Source organism: Haliotis rufescens, unplaced genomic scaffold, assembly GCF_023055435.1.
Source record: "Haliotis rufescens isolate VD_foot unplaced genomic scaffold, xgHalRufe1.0.p SCAF_5, whole genome shotgun sequence".
NCBI lineage: Eukaryota > Metazoa > Mollusca > Gastropoda > Lepetellida > Haliotidae > Haliotis > Haliotis rufescens.
Genome location: NW_025964223.1, coordinates 38,658,552 through 38,676,939, shown reverse-complemented (window position 1 = coordinate 38,676,939; position 18,388 = coordinate 38,658,552). Strand labels below are relative to the sequence as shown.

The 18,388-nt window shown below is 38.9% G+C and overlaps 1 protein-coding gene across 2 annotated transcripts; it reads right to left on the bottom strand.

Annotated features, from left to right (window-relative positions):
* Positions 1-1,149: 1,149 nt before the first annotated feature.
* On the bottom strand, positions 1,150-18,388 carry LOC125373078 (sialate O-acetylesterase-like). 2 transcript variants are annotated; one of them, XM_048383912.1, is made up of 9 exons: positions 18,033-18,388; positions 14,130-14,503; positions 13,309-13,447; positions 10,818-11,001; positions 9,744-9,898; positions 8,079-8,212; positions 7,612-7,766; positions 6,384-6,567; positions 1,150-4,891 (listed from the first exon to the last, which is right to left on the bottom strand). In XM_048383912.1, the coding sequence occupies exons 1-9, from the start codon at positions 18,139-18,141 to the stop codon at positions 4,598-4,600; spliced, it is 1,728 nt and encodes a 575-aa protein (XP_048239869.1). In that variant the 5' UTR covers positions 18,142-18,388; the 3' UTR covers positions 1,150-4,597. The 2 variants fall into 2 exon arrangements, with proteins under 2 accessions (XP_048239869.1, XP_048239870.1); XM_048383913.1 differs by having other exon boundaries at positions 9,744-9,883; positions 18,033-18,387.

The following is an 18,388-nucleotide window of genomic DNA, read 5'->3' as shown; positions in this document are numbered from 1 at the left end:
TCTTGTTTGGGCTGAGTCAGCAATATCACAGCTACATCACATGCAGGTAAATCTGTAACAAACCAATGATCAATGGTACAGCAATGGATTACCACAGGCAATGGGCTGTCAGTGAAATATGTGTCAGTGTGTGCTGTCGCTGTAATCAGCACTATCAGAGCTATAGATCATCCTGAGGAAACGGTGATTTATGGAGCCCTGTGGGGATTCCGGGTTAGAATTGATCCCGGGCATTCTATGCTTGCCCCACAAGGCAACTTTTGGTGACTTAGTTGATAGCCCTACAGCCCTGGTAATTGTTCGTACTAATCACTGGATTGTCAGGTCCAGACTCGATTGTGTACAGGCCATTGTGATACAGCTGGAATTTTGCCAAATAAAGCAATAAACTCCAAACCAAAGTTGGAATATGGAGTTGAGCAGTGATCCACATTTGTCATTCCATGCCGATTCTATGGTGCTAGCCCATTGAGATACCATGCCACGGGGCATGGGGGGCAATATCACGCAGGCAAAAACTTTGACCACTGGACTACTCCACCACCCGAGTGATCAGACTTGCTGACTTGTTGCTGCATGTCATATCCCAATTACATGGATCAATGCTCATGTTAATCAGGACTGCCTCCGTGGTCTAGTGGTAGAGCATCCACCCCAGAAAGAAGAAGGTCCAGGGTTCGATCCCCGACCGCCTCATACCAAAAGACGATAAAAGATGGTACTTTTTGTTACCCTTTCTGACCCTCGACATTAAGGGGCTAAAACAAGGACTGGTCGGCTCGGGAGTCAGTATACTGTGTCTGAATGGGGAATTCATGTTAAACTGCGGCATGGTATCTCAGTGTGCTAACACTATATATCGGCATCAGTCCGGACTAGTACAAGCAGCCTCACACACACGTGCATGCACAACGCTATATAAGTGCAATAATCTCCGGACGCGACATTAAACCCTATTTCACCTCACCTTATGTTAATCACTGGATTGTTTGGTCCGGACTTGATTATTTATAGACGACCGTTATGTAGCTGGAATGTTGTTGAGCACGACTTTAAACAACAAACAACCATGACAACAAATACGTGAATTTACAAATTCAAACAGTCACTCAACATACTGAAGATACAGAAACATAACAAACACTGACATTTTATTTGCCAAAATACTTTTTAATATTATACACATCCCACCAAGGATGTACATAGGTATATAGCAAAATCCCCCACTTTGACAGCAACATTGTCATTGCTCTTTCCAGTTGTCATGGTAACAATGCTAACTTCACACATATCCTATAATCCAGGTGAGGATATTGCATACGAATATTCCCAGAGTTCATGGGGAACAAAGCACTGTTTTGCAAAATATGTTGTAAAAAAAATTCATTAAAAATAGAGGTCATAAGAAAAGGGTAAAAGATAAAGAATGTGCAAAAAAAAAGTAGGAATATTTCAGTACTATACATCCATCAAAAAATAACTTGGTAATGTGCACAAAAGAATATTTCAATATGGCTGCCCTGATGCACATGTTCCAAATCAGATCACAATACTGTGGACCGCCGTCATATAGCTGGAATATTGCTGAGTGCGGCGTAAAACAACAAACCAACCAACACAATACTGTGGACCGCCGTCATATAGCTGGAATATTGCTGAGTGCAGCGTAAAACAACAAACCAACCAACACAATACTGTGGAGCCACCATGGCTTGGATTACATTAAAAACATTTCAGCTTTTCCAAAAATCAAAGCAACAAAGCCAGGTGTTGAAAATGCATCAATTAAAGGTGTTGAAAATACACTAAATGTAGATTAACTTGGTCATTTGAAGATTTAAGGCCATAACAGAGTCAAACATTACACTTTGTAAAGAAACTTATGTTATTCTCATACCATATATTTGCTGCACATCAAATTTCAAAATAGATACAATGAGAAAATGGGAGAAAATGACTAACAACAAATTTCATATGAAAAAAATCCCCAGACAGCTATAAAGGCACTGCTCCCTCAATAGAATATGTATGCAGAGTTGTGTGACTAAAAATTGAAACATTAAATTTGTTCTGAAACCAATCACCACGTGCTGGAGTAACAGTGTTACAGGCTTTGTTGATGCAAGCACACAGATACCTCAATACTTAGTGAGAATACATGTATTATGGTTTTAAAAAGTCACAATATAAATGCATCTAAAGTCAGTTTAGGTACTGAAAACATAGTGATCAATATCAAAGCTAAAAGAATCATCAGTAAAAGTTTGAAAAAATGATTTAATATATTGCTCTATACTGAGTAAAGAACTGAATCGCACCCACCTATGTGTCGGCGGAATCCAATGGCTTCATCCTGTTCATATGGGATATGGGACTGTTAAATATCTAACCCGAACATGTTGAGTATATCAAGCAGATTCTAAATGTATCAAATATCACAGGTGCTGATTGTACCACATAGAACATATTAGGCAAGCTTGTCGATGCATAATGTAAAACTCATTTGTTATTTTTCCTGAATGCTTCTATCAGCAATGTATCATCTATTTTTGACGTCACAAACAATGGCATACAGTAACACAACTTGTCTTCATTCATCATACAATCCAAACATTAATTTGCTAGTCACTAACTTGTGAAAACCCACAACAGTTGGCTGACTGGCATTGAGTTTGATAGGATGTTACAATTGGATAGGATCACAATTAACTTTGAGTTACCTCCTTGCAGTCAAAAGATGGGTCTACTGTCCAACAAACCTATTTCCCCAACAGTACTGGTATGTTCCTGGAACTATGAACTTGTACAATATTGAAATAAGGTGATACATTGGTTACATATGTAAAGAGTGCGGTTCAAAGGTTTTAAAACCTGTACTTACTCACTAACCTCTCGAACTCGGTCAAATGTTGCCATAACATGGACTATAAAATGTCCGCACCGCATTCTGACGAGGCTTAGTAAGGACTTCAGTTAAACATAATTAGTTTGTAGGACACGTCTCCTTTGTGCCTGCACTTGGAACAGTGTGCAGCTGTCAGACTGATAACATGACATGGCACATGGAGGGTCACTGAAATATTGAGTAGAATGTGCTACTGAGTAAATAGTGTGCTGCTCGAAGTAAATGTTACTAGAACGAACATAACATCATGTGCATTTAATAATGATATAATGTGCCAAACAGAATAATGACAAGAAGTGGCATAATGGTCAATCACAATCCATATGACCGAACATCTACAACACGACTATGACTGGAATGTGATGTAATGGAGTGCTCCAGGTAAAAGCTGCATACAGCCACAATATTCAGTAAGTACAGGTATCTGGAGATATCCTGGAGGAAACAATAGTCTCATGGACATGAGTTCTACATGAACTTGACACAGTCACACTTTATACAAGATATCCTTACAACCTATGAAATGTATATATACAGTTTGTGTGTCTGTATAATGTATTAATTTCGAATGGCAGTTGGTGTGTTCCAGTGTATGAAATACTGAATAAAGTCTATATGTGTGTCTGCATCTGTAATGTATTAATTGTGAATGGTAGTCGGTGTGTTCCAGTCTATGAAATACTGTATAAAGTCTATATGTGTGTCTGCATCTGTAATGTATTAATTGTGAATGGTAGTCAGTGTGTTCCAGTCTATGAAATACTGTATAAAGTCTATATATGTGTCTGCATCTGTAATGTATTAATTGTGAATGGTAGTCAGTGTGTTCCAGTCTATGAAATACTGTATAAAATCTATATGTGTGTCTGCATCTGTAATGTATTAATTGTGAATGGCAGTCAGTGTGTTCCAGTCTATGAAATACTGTATAAAGTCTATATGTGTGTCTGCATCTGTAATGTATTAATTGTGAATGGTAGTCGGTGTGTTCCAGTCTATGAAATACTGTATAAAGTCTATATATGTGTCTGCCTCTATAATGTATTACTTGTGAATGGCAGTCGGTGTGTTCCAGTCTATGAAATACTGTATAAAGTCTATATGTGTGTCTGCCTCTGTAATGTATTAATTGTGAATGGTAGTCGGTGTGTTCCAGTCTATGAAATACTGTATAAAGTCTATATGTGTGTCTGCATCTGTAATGTATTAATTGTGAATGGTAGTCGGTGTGTTCCAGTCTATGAAATACTGTATAAAGTCTATATGTGTGTCTGCCTCTATAATGTAGTAATTGTGAATGGCAGTCGGTGTGTTCCAGTCTATGAAATACTGTATAAAGTCTATATGTGTGTCTGCCTCTATAATGTATTAATTGTGAATGGTAGTCGGTGTGTTCCAGTCTATGAAATACTGTATAAAGTCTATATGTGTGTCTGCCTCTATAATGTATTAATTGTGAATGGCAGTCGGTGTGTTCCAGTCTATGAAATACTGTATGAAGTCTATATGTGTGTCTGCCTCTATAATGTATTAATTGTGAATGGCAGTCGGTGTGGTCCAGTCTATGAAATACTGTATAAAGTCTATATGTGTGTCTGCCTCTGTAATGTATTAATTGTGAATGGCAGTCGGTGTGTTCCAGTCTATGAAATACTGTATGAAGTCTATATGTGTGTCTGCCTCTATAATGTATTAATTGTGAATGGCAGTCGGAGTGTTCCAGTCTATAGTGTGAACTGTCCCAGCTACCCCGGTCATCTTCCGGTACACCAGGAAGGGAGGTCCAGGGAGGAGAGGGTTGTCCGCCGAGTACACCGTGCAGGTCTTGAAGGCACAGGGGGTCTCCCTCCAGCTGTATCTGAGCCCCAGGACAGTCTGCCCCTCCCCACACACCAGGGAGTACAATGTGATGCTGGTTGGGAGGGCAGACAGGATGGGGGTGGGGGTCCAGAATGTCTTGCTGGAGTTTTCTACAGAGCACAGAGCCTGAAATAGTCATGTGAAACAAGCTTTAGCATGTATTTTCACCTTTTGTAGAAAACTATTACAAACAATAGTTGACAATCCCATTAACATCAGCTATTTTACTCCCAAACATCGCATCAAGATGTGAGGACACTTCCACAGAAAACCATGTCAGGTGAACCATCAGAGCTTTGACAATCAAGTCTAAATGAAGGAAGCAAGGATTTTTTAGCCAATCAGATCTGTACAAAAGAGACCCCACACACAACTCAAAATATTCCCTTGATGGTATGTACACCCTTCCATTGATTGTACTCTCCTTTGGATAAGGGGCAGTTGAATAGCCTAGTGGTTAAAGTATTTGCTTTTCACACCCAGGTTCGAATCATCAGATGGGTACAATGTGTGATGCCCATTTCTGGTGCACTCCACCATGATATTGATGGAATATTGCTGACAGTGACATAAAACCATACTCACTCACTCACTCACTCACTCACTCACTCACCCACCCTCTTTTCGGAATAGATGCCATGGCACTCAGAAATGGCAGGGAGTGTATCAAATATCCACAGCAATACAAAGGTGTGGCCTAAATCTTCTATATTCGGAAATGGTCAGTTGAGTTTGTTTACGAGATACAAAAGTCAGATATGCTTGTCTGAATACTTGGCTCAGTCATACCAAGAATATAGCAGCCTAAATTATTTGAGTTTCATCAGCTGAGCGAAAACGCTTAAGTCAGCACTATTCCAGGATGGCAGGCTGTAAACAATTCAGTCTGGACCAGACAAACCAGTGACTGAAACCATGCATGGACAACAACCTGTGCCATCAGGGCACAGTATAGTGATTGTATGGAAATGAATTATTTTGCAATCACTTTATTTACTTCGAACACGATCATATAGTTCCCGCAAGTTCCCACGGGGCATATCCCACCTGCGAATGGTGGCTAAAAGTCCTCCAGAGAAATAACAATTTGCCAGTTCTAGTGTAACCTAATATTAAGTCCTAATAAATGTTAGGAATATGGCTTAAGACAAGTCTTAGAATCGAGAATAACTTTTGGTATTTTGTTGAATTTTTCCATACTTAAGAACTATTAAGTTCTCTTAGAATGTTTGACCGCCTCTGTGATCTAGTGGTAGAGCGTCCGCCCGGAGTGCGGAAGGCCCGGGGTTCGATCTCCGACTGCGTCATACCAAAAGTCGTTAAAAAATGGTACTTGTTGTACCCTGTCTGGCGCTTGGCATTAAGGGTCTTACTGAATCAAGGACTGGTTGGCTCGGAGTAAGTATACTGTGTCTGAGTGGGGTATTCATGTTAAACTGCGGCATGGTATCTCAGTGAGTTAGCACTATAAATCGGCATCAGTCCGGACTAGTACAAGCAGCCACACACACACGTGCATGCACTTCGCTATATAAGCGCAATAATCTTGGACGCGACGTTAAACCCCATTTCACCTCAACTCTTAAAATGAAAATTAGAATATGATCCTGACACTAACTTCAAATCCAACCAGGTTGTTGTACTTGATCTTCTCTGTGTACATCAGGGTGAAGTTTTTTTTCCCTTCCTGTACGTTTGCTGGTAGAGGCCCCTGAGTTACCTCCCCTTGTTGGTTGTAGGCAACACTCATCCCACTGACAGCCAGCCTGGCTACAACATCCTGCTTGTCTCTGGGGTGGATGCTGGAACAAACACAAAACACATCAGCATAAAATACTCACAGCTCTTCAAGCGAAAACAGTATCATTAAAAGATGGCATAGCATCCACATTTCATGCACAGGTTTAGAGTGCTGTTCTTGTAAAACATCCAACCATCAAGTGAGGCTTTGTTAACATAAGTCTCGGGAACAATACTGTCAGATTAAGTCTTATATATTTTTGGACAATCTTCATTGAATTTTAGAGTAAATCGTTGTAAACCAACTCCAGTCGAACTCCGTTATCTGGAACCTAGCGTGACTGTCTTGTAACTCCCAAGATGTCCGGACATTCGAGAAAATGAGGCATGAACATCCATACAGATCAAGTGACACAGTATCATAAATACATAGTAATATGATTGCATGCCCAAGAAAATAAGAGCGCAACATGTATATGCAATGACAAATTTAAATGTATTTTACCAGCAATGATTAATAACAATTGCGACAAATTATGTACAGTGTGCACGTACCTTATTAGGTAACAATCACTAGTCTGTCCACCTGACAAAACATGCCACTCTCGCCTCAAACTTGTTAATTCACAGCATGGATATTGTGAGTCAGGTTATGTGGCTTTGATTCCTATATTCCGACTTTGATTAGCACTTAATTAGGAAGTTCCAGCCTGTTTTTACTCATGTCTAGTCACGATGTTTTATTTGTCAGAGATTTTCCATTACAATTGTGGTAATTGATAATTGCATAATTGGTTGAACAATTGGTCTACATTGCACTGTGAGGAAAGGTACCAGATATACTTGCGCTTCTAAAAACTGTTAATGTGGCAATGCCAACTTCGAGATAAAGATACCAAATTCTATAGTAAAGTTAGTTGGGACCGAGTCCAAGCTTCAAGATAGTGCTATGTACTTTATCTCGAATCTAGATAAGCAGGTAAATTTATATGTATTTTTATAGTGATGCTTTTGGGACAGGAGTATAGGTTCGAAATACAGATAACACGGTACGAGATAACCAGGTTTGACTGTAACAAAAAAATCAAATGCCTTATTCTCCTGACCTTCCATAGGGAGAGGTAAAGTCTGGGAGATCCATGGCAACAGACATGAAGACATTCTTCATCCTGGGGTTGGGCACATAGCCGTAGTCAGCTGTCTGGTGCCACCGGATCTCCGGGAACCCAGGGTCAGCGCTGTCAGGACGGTAAGCGGCCAACTGGAACCAAGCACTGGTTGGTACATAGCAGTACATAAAATAGATTGAAGCAAGTTTTGATGAAAAAGGCAAAACACATCCGGATTTGGACACAGCTTTCATATCCTCCGAGTTCTGTACCTGGTCCAGTGGGATGCTGGGCAGAGGTTGTCGGGACAGATCATGCGTGTGAACATCAAAAGTCTTCTAGAAAATATTACTGTGTAAACAAATTTTTCACCAAATTACTTTTTTTAATAAGGACACTGTAGCGTAATGGTAGCATTTATCAAACAAATGGTTGTGAGTTCAAGTGTGAGAGTGCAAGTGTACCTGCACAAAGCCAAACGGAAATACAGAATCCGTTTCTCCGTCAGATGCATTGTGGAACTTCTGTCTCCAGTCATCTATCATGGCGGGGAACGTACAGTTGTATTTGTGGACGTTTGTTACCTCGTTTGATTCTCCTAGAGAAGGATTAGAAGGATAATTTCTCATATGTCATGGGCAGGCATGCATGGAAGTGGGACTTTATGACACTGTGGCCTTAGGCCTGGCTGCTGATTTTAATCATAATCGTTGTTTGTCAGTAGTTTTGTGTCATTAGGGTCAACATGTATGTCCTTAGTCATTCATCCAACATCAAACACTGACTACCCAAGGGCGAAAAAGTATTTTTGTTGACCGGGAGTCAGTTGATCCTGATATTTATTTTCCTAGAGTCAATCCATAATAAGGAAACACAAATACTGTGGAAAACATGAAAAGTGGAAAAGAAATAATCTGGGAAAGCACTATTATTTTCATTCTTTCAAATGCAAACTTGCCCCCAAAATGTGAATACAAAACATAAAACTGCAAGAACAACAGGGCCTGTTTGATGAACAAAACAGCCATGGCATATATTGAGAGAACTTGAAGTACACAAAAACAAAATATATACTAAATGTTATGTAATGTAATGCCATGATATTATATCAAACTGTCCCTCATAGTGAGCGAGTGATTTACGATGTGAGTGTGTGAGTTAGGATAAAAGTGAGCGAGTGAATGCTGTTTAATGTCAAACTCAGCAGTATATCCACTTTATGATGGTGGCTTGTAAATCAATCCAGTGATTGATATTATGAGCAACTATCCACATCGTCGGCATACATTTATGTGCCATCAACCAAGTCTAAGTTCCACTAGGTCGCATCTTACAACCAGCATAGGTTGCTAGGGAACAAGTCTAACCTGGAATCCCCTGGAGTGTATTTCAGGCATGTCATAATGGTAGAATTGATTAAATGTCTTTTTCATGAAAGTGTTTTTTGGATTCATTTGAGAAAATCAGAGTTGACAGTCAAGAAGCTTTTGAATTTGTTTTAGATTAAAATTTAACAAGCATGAAATACTCACATCCCCCACCAATATGACATGTCGGGTGTTTGCAATGCATTAGCGCCTGTGAACTATGTTCGCTAGGCCTTTTTGTAAAGAAATATAGTACGTTTTTCAAGAACTGCTCCGAAAACGAGGACTAACGCCATTTTCAGTCTAAGTCAAAGTCGTTGCCATGGAAACTCGAAAAATAACTTTTTTTAAAATCCCAAACTATCAAAAGGCACCAATCCAACACTAGCTCTATCTATGTGCCAAGTTTGGTGAAGAAATATGGTACGGTTTTCAAGATCTGCTCCGGAAACAAGGACTACTGCCATTTTCAGTCTAAATCAAAGTCGTTGCCACGGAAACTCGAAAAAAAAAAAAATTAACCCTAGCTAACCCTAAGATGTCATGTTAAACGATAATCAAAAACCTTGAGAAAGCATTTCTTTATGTTCCAAGCTGTACTATACTATAATGTACAAGGGCCTGTGGCCTACATCAGTGCTGAATATAGAAATACCAGTGACTACCATATCATTATTCTGAAAGCAGATTTATGTAGGTGGCATTTTAAATATCTTTTGCAGAAACTTTCTTAAACCTAAATCTTTGCATTGAATCATCTACCTTGATACCAGATAGCTCCATATATGGTCATATTGAGGAGAGGGAAGACCATTCCATTCCACAGAATAGAGGAAGCGCTAGGTCCTCCAATGCCTGTTATTGGATCAAATCCTAGTTGATGCTCATTGAATGCCTTCACTCTGTGAATAAATATACTGAAATGAAAACATCACTGAAATGGCAAGGAATCTGGCTTAATGTAGCTCTAAACAATATTTTAGTTAAATCTTGTTGTCATTATCTAATAAATTTGAAAAACTTCACAACAAATTTTACCTCACCTTACATTAAAATTCTAGCTTCTGATTGGTTAAGGAGCAGCCAATTATTTTCCATGTAGCCCGCTGAGAAATTAATCGTAACATTTTTAAGGTAACTTGCTTACATTGCATAAGTTTCATTTGTCCAAATGCATTGGGCAAAGGGAAGTATTTCGGTTCGTCAAAATGGCTGAATCAAAGCATTTTACTCGGTGAAACTTCCGACATATATTCCTGGTCTGTATGAATGAAATTCAGTGAGATAAATTTGTAGTTAAGCGATCCCTCAGGGCATATGGTGTGATGAGGCCCCCTGTACCCTGAGCGTCGCTTAAAACCCTGGAATGGTACCTAGTTCTCACATCTGCAGCTCTCAAACATTGTTGTTATAACAACAATGTCCAGATAACTGGCCATGCTTAAATAGTTGATGTTGTGATATTAGAGATTCAAAAATGTTGGTGTAAAATATAGAGATAGTTCTCAGGCACCAACACATCAACAAGAAACAGACAGGGTTTTCCATCTGATAAATAAACCTAGTCAAATGAGTAGGGGGTAACTGACCGATTTTATGAAAGTTATAGGCAACAATGTGATCACAACCAATGTATGGAACATGTGCAATCAGCAAAACGCTGACAATGCTGACAAAATTTCTTTTCAGAAAAAACATAACTCTATTTGATAAGGATTGTGAAAGACAGAAATACTCAAAACTGATGGCAATATTATGTAATGTCAGGTTTTAATCTGTACTGACAGTTGCTGTGACCAGCAAATATAAAGCCTACCAAAGGCAAAAGTTACTTACTCAGATGTTTGTTTGTCCAGTCCGCACTTGGCCAGAGCATCTGTAGATGACCAGGCCTCGACAGGCGTCCCTCCCCAGGATGTGTCGATCAGGCCGATGGGGTAGCCAAGCTTCTTGTTCAGGGTCTTACCAAACAGCCAGCACACAGCAGAGAAGTACTGCCACGGCTTTCCACCAACTGATGCTGTTCAAATGGCAGGACAAGATTTATAGTGTGGTATAGATATCACAGCAAAGCGGAGAAGTACTGCCACGGCTTTCCACCAACTGATGCGGTTCAAATAGCAGGACAAGATTTATAGTGTGGTATAGATATCACAGCAAAGCGGGGAAAGTACTGCCACAGCTTTCCACCAGCTGATGCTGTTCAAATAGCAGGACAAGATTTATAGTGTGGTACTGATATCACAGCAAAGCAGAGAAGTAACACCACAGCTTTCCACCAACTGATGCTGTACAAATAGCAGGACAAGATTTTTAGTGTGGTATAGATATCACAGCAAAGCAGAGAAGTACTGCCACGGCTTTCCACCAACTGATGCGGTTCAAATAGCAGGACAAGATTTTTAGTGTGGTATAGATATCACAGCAAAGCAGAGAAGTAACACCACGGCTTTCCACCAACTGATGCTGTTCAAATGGCAGGACAAGATTTATAGTGTGGTATAGATATCACAGCAAAGCAGAGAAGTACTGCCACGGCTTTCCACCAACTGATGCGGTTCAAATAGCAGGACAAGATTTTTAGTGTGGTATAGATATCACAGCAAAGCAGAGAAGTACTGCCACAGCTTTCCACCAGCTGATGCTGTTCGAACAGAATATGGGGTCACTGAAATAACACAGTGACCATTTTAATACATAAATAATCTTAAAAGGCCAAACATCTCAGAAACAATGGCAAACAGCCCATGAAAGTCAAATTGTAATGAAAATGTAATATCCAATCAAATTGCTGTTTTTATCTCGTATAGCTTCACAAACATGGCGACTACCATAGGTGCATGATGTCCTAGTCGATCAGATAACGTAAACATTAACGATTTCATCACTGACATAAAAAATAGACAATCGTTGGTTGGTTTAAAAGATGAAAATGACATATTCATGTCAACAAAGACTGGCAGCGATAAATCACCTTCATATGGTGTACCAGTCGTGTATGTTGATTTTGTGAAACGTTCTCGGATTGGACTATGGATATGTGTGATAGTCCAATCATATTTAGGACAGGAAAGTGGGCTTGATGTGGCAAGGGTGGAAACAAGACTTTGATAAAAATTCTAGTGGATACTCTTGCCTTGGTATTGAGCAGATTATTCCTGATAGACTGAGTGATACTTGATGATGCATTAACAAATCAAACAATGTACAATCTACTACAGTTGTCAGGGTATAGAAATACTTGTATAAAGTTCCAATTAATTCACAGCTGACAGCCACATGTTACACATTCAACATGAGTAGTGACAATAACTTGTACAGATTCATCTGCCACTGTTTAGGTCTCCAGGGAAAAGAAATCCGAAACCTAGGGTAACCTTATGTCAAATATTTTAGTTACATTGACAATTTGATTGTTTGTTCACTTCAGACCACTCAAGCACAAACTTCACTTAATACAGAAGGGTAGCACTTTCCCTAAAAATGTATGAACCACAAAAGGTAGGCATGAACATTGACTTTAGAGTTTGTTATTTTCATTACTTGCCTCTTGGGGACAAAGTCTGAAAAACACATAATTAATAGGTAAGGACTACGTCCAGATATATAAAACCATGACTTTATTGTAAAGCAAGCATTTGCTAAATGTTCTCATCCAACAAGTAATGTATACCATACCCCGGTACATATCTACGTTCCAAGTATCATGAACGTTTCATATTCAGGAGCCTAGCACTGTGGTACAATCAGCGACATTACTCAGGCTATTCTTAGGTTACTCAGGGCATGGGAACCAAGATAGATATTATTAATGCTGCTAGCTGCCATGAAAACTTGCAAAAGTGTCAAAAGAGATGTCTCCATAAACATTGTTTCAAAATAGCTTTTATATTAACAAACACAAACCTTCAATATATGTTAATTTTGATTCACATCTAATGATAACCATTCAAAGAAATTATGTCTGTATGAGGCTGAGAGTCGGTGGGGAACAACTTTATAACTATATCATCATATTATACAACTATCGGATGTGGCAATTCATAGCATAACAATGTTTTCACGCAACTGCCGCTTGTGATTTGTAATTTCTTCAGTTTATGTACAGTGACAAACACAATTTTCTTCTGTAGTTGCCAACTGCCATCTTTCCTCAAGCTCTACGCATCGTTCCAATGCTAGGTAATGAGTCACTGTACCTGCAAGGAGCCATATACTTGAAGACGTACATCAAGTTTACATGATTCATGACATTCAGGGCTTAAAACAGGAATGTTGCGCACACATTACCCTTGGTGAATGAGGATGGATAAATATCTGTACAAACATTTGTCAGCGACAGCCCACTGCTCCCAGATGCCATGGAGGTCGGGGATGGGGAAGGATGCAGGGACATCGCCAACGGTGAACAAACGGACGTTAGGGTAGTTGTTGGCATCGGCTAGTTCCTCACTTGCATTGAACCCCTGAATCAAGACAGTAGTATGTATATACTGTATACAGTGTGTTCAAATTGATGAGAGGAAAATACTATTAAAACTACTGGGCTATGTGTTAAGCCAACAATATTTCAGTGACAACATTATGGGCAGAAACAAATGGGAAATGTTCCAGTGCATCACTATGTAAACTCAACAATTCCATATACGATACACTTCATTATGTATCAGTAAGTATCTGTTTATAAACTATTTTTAATCATCTGCATACACACTGCCAGTGACTAACATGTTCACTGGATCATATTCCTATGTAACCCATCACTCTGGTCATCTGACGGAGTGGTCTCTAAATAACACACACGGCTAAAAAGCATGATTTTCGAAAAAGTTTTTGCAAATATTGTATATGTGTGTTGGGTGTTCTTTTGTTGAAACCTGAATCAGAGACAGAAAGTCACAGAAATTGCCAACTGACGATTGCCGATTGATGATGGTGAAGAAATACAAATATGATGAAGACAGATCATTATAGAAAGCTGACATCTGATTGGCACAAAACTCCACATATATTTCATTCAGATTCGACAGTCACGTTCACTTAGCATTCACCTCACATGACTGGCTATTGAGGTTTGTCAGATTGTCGTTGAGATAACAAATCGGTGTAAAAGATTTTAATGAGATTGAGATCTTCTCCCAAACATACCTGTGTGATGGTAAACTGCATGTTGGACTGCCCTGAGCACACCCACACATCTCCAAACATCACGTCCGTCAGTGTGATCGTCTTCTCGCGTGATATGGCAGTGATGGTGAAGGGCCCGGCACTCGACTCTGCGGGCAGCTTCAGCTTCCACACCCCATAGTTGTAGAGCGGGTCAAGGTACACCTTGGTTGTGTACGTCCCTCTCTCGCTCACCTTGATGATGATCCTCTCACCGATGTTGGCAGCGTAGCCCCAGATTGTGGCTCTCTTAGGTGCCTTCTGGAGAACCATGTGACTGGAGTAGTAGGAGGCAAAGGCAAAGGGCTTGGTAAGGCCAGGAAGTGTGGATGCTGCTCTCTGCTGTGCTTGGGATGCTGAAAATTAATTACTGATACATGTTCTAAAATTCAACTTGATATTTCCTTCTCTATCCTTGCAAAAAAGTCCTTTAAACCCTCTACATACTTCTGACAGACTGACGTTATATAGAGATCAATTGGCAAGTAACTATCACTAAAATAACAACATTTGAAAGTGGAAATTTAACTTTACTACAAAGAAAGATCTTTGAACATCCTCTGAACATTTGAAAATAAGATATCCTCATCAGTATTGTTTAACATTAAAGGACACATGCAAATGGGTAACATGTTGAAGGTTTCCTCTTTGATGTACAAGGATTTGGAATAGTAGGGTTGTCACAAGAGATGGGAGATGTATGATTATTCTCAGATGTACTCAAACAAATGCTGAATTATTGGTTTTTTTACAAGATTGCCATGGTACACTTGTTACATCAAAAACATTTGAGTAAAATTCTTCTTTTTAATCGTTACTTTCCCTTTTGCTTTATTTCACTCCAAACGCAGAAATGTTGTGGAGGCCTGTGTGCTATAATGATCTGGAAGTCATGAGTCCAGTATGGCAGGTATCTGAAGTGGAATACCATGTTAACTGCTCTGTGTGTGAAATAGAACAGAGTAAGTTACTTGCATAACTATCAGTGTTTATCTGAATCTGATAATAAGGATATCATGTTTGAAATATTAAAATGTTTGCATACTATATTCCATTCTAGGGGAGACATATGAAAGCTGTATCAATTTTTAATATAAGATAGCTATGCGATAAATCGCAAAGGACAATAATGAATGAAGCATGGTTTATTTCACGATAAATCATAGTTCTATTATGACATCATTTCTGGAGAATCAAACATGCGTTCGCAACTTTATGATGTTGTTTATTGGACGATGTTATTTGAGAGGGAAGTGTCTAGTGAGTTGTTCCCCATAGATGCAGCTGGGCAATGCAGAAAAACGCGGTGGCTTAATGAGTGTATCCAAAAGCAGAAGCGACATGACAATCGGTATTAGGAGAAAAGGTAATCGACATACCACATGTCAAATATTTCTTAAATAATGATATTGTTTTGCTGTAAAATATCTACAACACCTTACACGTCACATATATGTACATTTCCAGTAAATTCTTTATGGGTCGTATGGCCTTTAAAGCAAATAAACTTGACTTGACTACATAAAGATTCAGCTTCATCACTGTGATAATGGTTTCCCATAACACTCTGAGTCCTGGCATGGTGACATTGTCCTAAACTTTCACATTCATCCCTTTAGTTTGTTAAAAGAAGAAATCACTGGATGAAAGACAGATACAAGCAATGCAGTCAGTCATTTGGGTCTTCGAATAAGTCTCAACTGGACAAATGCTAGAGATTCCAATCATTCTATACTCTTTATTCTTGACTTAATGGCAGGAAAAAGGATCAACTTATTATATAATGGGTGCTCATTAATCCACAAATGACTCAGACTAACCTGGAAAAAAATGTTGTGAAATAAACAATCATTTGGCTGCTCCTTTGAAAGAATTAAGTAATTTGGCATGATAATGTTCACTCAGAAATACATTTTGGCTTCTCCTTTGAAATCGTATGTCTTGAAGTAAAGAATGTCTGCTAAAAGAATTACATGATCTTAAACTTTGTTCTCAAGCATGGCTAACAGATTTCAGACTCACACAGACAAGAGATTGCTGACAGCTGAACAAACAATATTTGCACAGTGCAATATGGGTTCGTTTATTAAAGCTGAACTCAAAGTGGTCTGCTTTGTTATGGCCTCACATTTATTATTTTTCATTTCACAGGCCCATCACCCCTACTGAAAAGCAGCCGTTGTAAGAAATAAATTAACCATAAAAATGAATATTTTTACGATGTCTCCTGCTAGTAATGTAGACTCTCTTATACAATATAGAATATTAAGTATAAATTCAAAGTTAGCATCACTATCAAGAGGCTACCTGCAGTTGTAACTAAACAGCAGAATGACTGTCATATGAATAAATAAATAATTTATTTATTTTTATTCATGTATGGAAAAGCTGGAATAAATCCATGAAACATAAATTTAAAAAAGTGTGGCCTAATTTTTAATTGTGAATCAAAACAGAAGAGTTTCCCTGGGGGCATCTCACCAGCGTGACCTTTTGACCTCTTAAACAACAGAGATTGCTGATGAGACTTTGCTGTATCCAATCCATTTAGAATAAAACTTTTATGTCTTCAAATATATACCACTCGCCCAAAGCTTGACTCTGTTTTATTGTTTAGATGCTACCTGTATATCGTTCCCTCTAAGAAAACATTGGTCAAAACAACTTCCAGTCTCACCAAAACGACCATTTTTTCCCTTGATTTTGGACCCAAGCGAAGCAACAATCGCTCTAGTGACACACCTCCCCGTTTCCCTGCCTGTGCAACTATTGTTTATCCCCCGCCCCAACAAAGTTGGCGGGGGATATAGAAATGGGTTCCGTCCATGTGTGTGTGCGTGCGTGTGTGCGTGTGTGCGTGTGTGCGTCCCGAAATCGTTTCCGGAGCATAACTCAGAAACCGTTAAATATTCCTCTACGAAACTTTGCATGTCTATCAGACTCATGCTGAACTGGTGCCTTTTGCTATTTAGGAATTTTATAAAAAAATATTTTACGTTTCCATGGCAACAAGTTGGACTTAGGTTCTATAGGGTTGAGTTTGTTTCCGGAGCATAACTCAAAACCCATTCAATGCTTTCCAACAAAAACTGTGCATGTTTACCAGACACATACTGGACTGGTGCCTCTTGCTATTTAGGAATTTTAGAAATTTTTATTTTTCACGTTTCCATGGCAATAAGTTGGAGTTAGGTTCTAAAGGGGTGGTGTTTGTTTCCAAAAACCGTTAAATACTTTCTTACAAAACTTTGCATGTCTACCAGGCACATACTGAACTGGTGCCTTTTGATAGATAGCACTTTTAGAAATTTTTGTTGTTTATGTTTCCATGACAACAAGTTGGACTTAAGTTTTAATATAGGATTGGTTTACTTAAGTAGTATAACAAATAAACTGTTAAATATTTCCTTGCCAAACATTGCATGTCTATATATAAAGCGCATACTGAACTAGTGCCATTTGATATTAAGGAGTTTTAGAAATGTTTATTTTAGAATTTCCATTGCTGCTATTTTGACATGGACTAAGAGAAATGTTGGGTCAGTTACCTGGTGTGGGACCATAACGTGTTCAAATGGGCGGGGGATATAGATGACTTTGTCAACTATACGCTTGTAATTTTAAGAATACAACATCAGATACACAGATTTTTCTAATTTCTATCTTTAATAATGTGGCAACTGAATAAGATTTAGGCCTGTATGAAGCAGCCAGTCAAAATCTAATTACTAACCATTACACAATCTGAGAAAATTTTAAAGAACAAGTAGATCTACTTGGGCCAAACAAAATTCTGTGTGTACATGCACTTATTAGGCCCCTATAATAAAAATGTCATAGTCAATATATGCAATAAAACAATAAAAAATAACAAAAACAACTTACACGTGATTTCTCCCATATGTTTTGACATCCGCTCTATATACTGTCCTGAGGCTGGCCAAGATGTCAAAATAAAAAACCCAACCAGAAAAAGCGTTTTAAGGAACGACATTGTGAGGTTTGAACTGATTTACTTTAGTCGAGACTCAAGGAGAGTCGGCGCTCGTGCAGCTGTCAGTCAGTCTTTCTGGAACCACCCCACAGTACACAAGGGTTTACTTTTCAGAACATATGCAGGCTGCATCCCTGTTAAGTAAGCTGTCTAACCAGATCAATTTCACTGTGCCTGGTACAATGACAGTGTCACATGTTCACATTATTTACATCTCGTCACGCCAACAGACGATGAATGTAATTTG